The sequence below is a fragment of the Bos taurus genome, chromosome 3 (assembly GCF_002263795.3).
Source record: "Bos taurus isolate L1 Dominette 01449 registration number 42190680 breed Hereford chromosome 3, ARS-UCD2.0, whole genome shotgun sequence".
NCBI lineage: Eukaryota > Metazoa > Chordata > Mammalia > Artiodactyla > Bovidae > Bos > Bos taurus.
In genome coordinates this window covers 117,436,879-117,441,094 of record NC_037330.1, presented here as the reverse complement: position 1 = coordinate 117,441,094, position 4,216 = coordinate 117,436,879, and the positions used below count along the sequence as shown (strand labels likewise).

Sequence of the window (4,216 nt, the reverse complement as noted above, 5' to 3'; positions counted from 1 at the left end):
ACGTGGGATTATTCCGTGGCTGGCTGGCTGACCCCACCCCCACAGCAGGCACGGACACCCGGTGCCCCCACCAAAGCGGAGACTAGAAAAGCCACAAGGTGTCCAGAACAGATCGCGCCTCTTATTAGCTCATCTCGTTTCTGACAGTCGTTTCCTCAGTGTCATCGTGAAGTTCTCTGCCCTTTTCAATCACACATTAAATGTGTTGTTCAATTAAAAAAATCACTCCTATGTAAATGTCTCCACAGACAACATTTGACGTGATTCAGACACCCCAGGGCATCTGTGGGGATCCCAGAATCCTCCCGAATACACCTGGGAGGGAAGGGGTGTGAGGGATGGAGGCTCACCCACCCCGGGGATGACCCGACCACAGGGCGCCTGCGGCTGACTGAGGAGCCGAGACCCTGAGCGAGAGATCAGAGGGAAGGGGCGGCAGGGACCCGGGGGTGATGGGGAGGTGCCCAGTGGCCAACGGCCGAGGGACCGGCAGGTGACCAGGGGGATGGGCAGGGCGGGAAGTGCAGGGTGCCCCGCGGGAAGGGGGCCTGATCGCAGCAGCCCCCGCCTCTGGAAAGGCCTTGAGGAGGGTCCGGGGTGAGGCGACACTGCCCTCTCTGCAGACAAGTGCGGGGAGGCCAGGACGGCCCCTGAAAATCACGCTTCCTTCGTTCATGGTAGCAGCTGGTGATAAATGCTAGGATTTTATCTTTCGGATAAAAATGCCACCTTCCAGGAAGGGGATGCCTGTGACAAGCTCGCCCGTCTTCCCAGAGGGGAGCAGGGAGGCGGCCACGGCGTTTCCCCTTCCTTGGGTGCTGCGGGGCGGCGGTGCCAGCGCCGGGCCCTCAGCACAGGGAAGGGGCTCCCGCAGGCGCTAGGCCTGGCCCTCCAGCCGGGCCACCGCCTGCTTCAGGTCCTGCACGACGAGGTCCACCTCAGCCCGGGTGCTGCTGCGGCCCACGCTCAGCCGGATGGCGTTCCTGGCCACGTCGACGGGGACGCCGCAGCTCAGCAGCACTGGGGACGGCCTGCGGGCGGGAGCCGGTCAGCCCACGGGACTCAGCTCTCCATGCTTCCAGGGTGGCAGGATGTGGTGTCCCCCTGGAGGCAGCCACAGGCCCCTCCCCGGGAGAGGCCTCCCACCCCCTCGGAGTTTAACGGGCGTGGTTCTCAGAGGGGCTGCGCAGCCACTGCTGCGGCTGGAGGCTGGCCTGCTGCGCCAAGGAGGCTGCGGCCCCTGGTCAGTGGTGTGTGGTCTCCCACAGCCCCGGCCTCCCTCGAGTGAGGGCCCCTGCTCGTCAGGACCCAGCCCTGCTCTCTCCAGAGCACAGGCTGCCTCATCCGGCTCCCCTCCCACCTGCAGGCCCCCCACCCCCGCAAGAAAGCAGACCCCCTTCCCTTCCTCCCACCAGGCTGCTCCCAGGGCCTGAGCCCCCACAGCGGCCCCTCCTGCTTCTGTCTGCTCCTGGCAGGGGGAGCGATCGGAACTCAAATCTGTTCCCGATTGTCTTGAGGCCCTGGCCCTCCAGCCCGGCCCCAGCCCCACGCTGAGACGCTGCCCCATCTCCAGGGCCAGCCCAGCTCCCCCAGCCCTCCAGAGTGCCTGCGATGCTCCCTCACCCCCGGTCCCTGCCAGGCCACAGAGCTCCCTGCCGCCTGGTGCAGGGACGCGCCCCAGATGCTGCGGCCACGCTGTGTGGAGCACTCACCGGTCCCCGAGGTCCGAGTGGCAGGCGGCCCCCACGCTGGCCAGCAGAGTCCGGCACTGAGCCAGCACCGCGCGGCCTGAGGAGACAGAGCACAGGCCACTGAGGGCAGGCTGAGCGGCGGCCGCCTCTCTTCCCTGCTGCCACCTGGCGAATCCCAGGGCACAGGCCTCTCTGGCTGCGGGGTGGGGAGCCACTGCGGGACCCGGGGGAGCGCCTCCTCCTGAAACCAGCCTCGAGGATGCGGCACCCTGACCAGCCACCTGCTGAGTGCTGTGTTGGCCTGGTAAGAATGTCCATCCTGACGTCTCCGTGTGTTAACGGTGGAGACACCGGGAGCTGCCTTTGTTAAGGCTTTGTTAAGCCTTCTTGCTTCACAAGCATGGAGATTGAAAAAAAACAAAAACACACTGACGGAATTTCCCAGCGGTCCAGTGGCTAGGACCCCACGCCTTCCCTGCCAGGGCCTGAGTTCGATCCCTGGTTGGGGAACTAAGCTCGCACAAGCCCCACGGTGTGGCCAAAAAAACACATCAGTGAGGGCTGATTCAATCAGAACAAGGAACCTGTCTCGTTTAAATTAACACAGGCCCTCAGAGAATATAAAGTCTGCCCCAGAAAAGGGGGAAAGGTACTTGAGGAACTCCCCTCCCACAGCCTCCTTCCCAGAGAGGACGCATTCAGTCCAGTGACGGCCGCCCTGGGGCTCCTGCATGGTCCGAAGCAGGAGACCCTCAAGGCGACGACCTCGGCTAAGAAGTGAAAACTGAGCTGCAGTTCTCCGGGCCCCCGGAGCCCCCTCCCAGACAGACAGGATGCTCTGCGCCCTGGACTCCAGCCTCAGGGACTCGGGCGTCTGGGGGACGAGTCATCCGAACCCGAACCTGAGCCCCAGGGTTTCCGCTCGGGAAGCGGAGGCGGTGATGGCGGAGCCGAGGAGGAGGCGCACACCTGCGTCAGCCTCACCCCAAGCCGGGCTTTAGTAGCTTGCCTCTCCTTCCCCACCGCTCACAGTGTTCTGTAAAAACTGCGGCAGAGTTGGGCCCAGCGGCCTGACCTTTTGCTCATCTGACCTTCCCTTCCATCTTTGGCGTGGGCCCCTGGGGGTGCTGAGCGCCTCTGCCTCCGTGGTCTCAGTGCCCCAAGCCGGTCAGCAGCTGTGATCAGAGCCCCTCGGACAGCGCCCGGTGGGCCGATCCTGCCCTCAGCCCCCGACCAGCCCCTCGACGGCCTGAGCCGGCCCTCTCCTCACCTTGGAGCTGGGGTCCCCGGATGGAGAAGTTACAGGTGTTGGGGAGCCGCTCGGCGCCTGGAAACTGGCTGTTCAGATGGATTCTCTCACCAAATTCAGCCTGAAAAACGCACAAAATGTGTCATGTCTTCGAAGCCCCCCTCCTCACAACTGTTTGAACTTCAGACTTTCTGGAAAACAAAGCCTCGCCCTCAACACACAGAGTGATTGTTCTTTCTTGTTGTTTAGTAGCTCAGTCCTCTCCGACTCTGTGGGACCCCATGGACTGTAGCCCGCCAGGCTCCTCTCTCCCTGGGATTCTCCAGGCAAGGATACTGGAATGGGTTGCCATTTCCTTCTCCAGGGGGTCCTCCCGACCCGGGGATGGAACCCCATCCCCTGTACTGGCAGGCGGGTTCTTTTACCATGGAGCCCCAGGGAAGCCCCACAGAATTATTATTTTATCTGTAAGCATCTCCTTATAATACTCAGGGAGACTGAGTGTGAAAGGCAAGGTAAATTGGAAGAGAAAGATTCTGAGCACACTTGGGTCTTCCAGAAGCATCAGGTGTCTTGTCCCTGGTGTTTCGGTCCCGCGTCCACCCCCCGGGCTCCGGGCACTTACCGCCAGCCTCTCCTCCAGGTAGTCGCGCACGCCCCGCATGTGGGCCTCGTAGGCCTCGCCGTTCTCCGCCACCAGCTCGGCCGCCTGCGGACACAGGAGGGTGTGGGTGATGATGGGCAGGGGTGGGGGGCAGACAGCAGCGGAGGTTCTGCTTCCTAAGGGCAGAGGCGATGTCGCCTCCAACTGCTCCTCCCCGGGCCTCACGGACACGCGCCGCGTGCCGACTGTCTGCCCTTCACTTGTCGACTGGCATCTGACAGCTGTCAGGCGTCCTGACGCCCGGGGCCCTGCGGAGTCCCCAGTCAGTGACCGGAGGCTGTCCCTGTCCACTCTACAGACAGACAGACAGGACGGGGGAAGAGGCGGCCGTGTCTGCCCTCAGGTGGGCGCCCTGAAGAGAGTGTAGAGCCCGGGGAAGGGCGTTCCGGGCGGAGGCCGAGGAGGGAAGGGCGAGCGCTCCTGGAACAGTGTGAGCGGGAGGACGGTGCCCGGAGGCCTCGTGATGGCAGGTTCTGAGCCGAAACCTGGATGCTGAAGCTGGGTCGGAGCCGCCTGACCTGTGTGTTCACAGCTGGGTGCTCTGTGGAACATGCACGAGGCGTCCACACAAAAGGCGGGGGAGACCTGGCCTAGGCTCGGTGGAGATGGACA

At 63.5% G+C, this 4,216-nt stretch overlaps 1 protein-coding gene across 3 annotated transcripts in view; it reads right to left on the bottom strand.

Annotated features, from left to right (window-relative positions):
* Nucleotides 1–685: 685 nt before the first annotated feature.
* The window catches only part of SCLY (selenocysteine lyase), a 30,126-nt gene continuing 26,595 nt past the window's right edge, over nucleotides 686–4,216 (bottom strand). For all 3 annotated transcript variants that reach the window (XM_059884940.1, NM_001083804.1, XM_005205028.5), the window contains 4 exon segments: nucleotides 3,566–3,649; nucleotides 2,962–3,061; nucleotides 1,713–1,788; nucleotides 686–1,031 (listed from right to left, as the gene is read on the bottom strand). In XM_059884940.1, coding sequence (XP_059740923.1) covers nucleotides 878–1,031; nucleotides 1,713–1,788; nucleotides 2,962–3,061; nucleotides 3,566–3,649 — 414 coding nt within the window. In that variant the 3' untranslated portion in view covers nucleotides 686–877.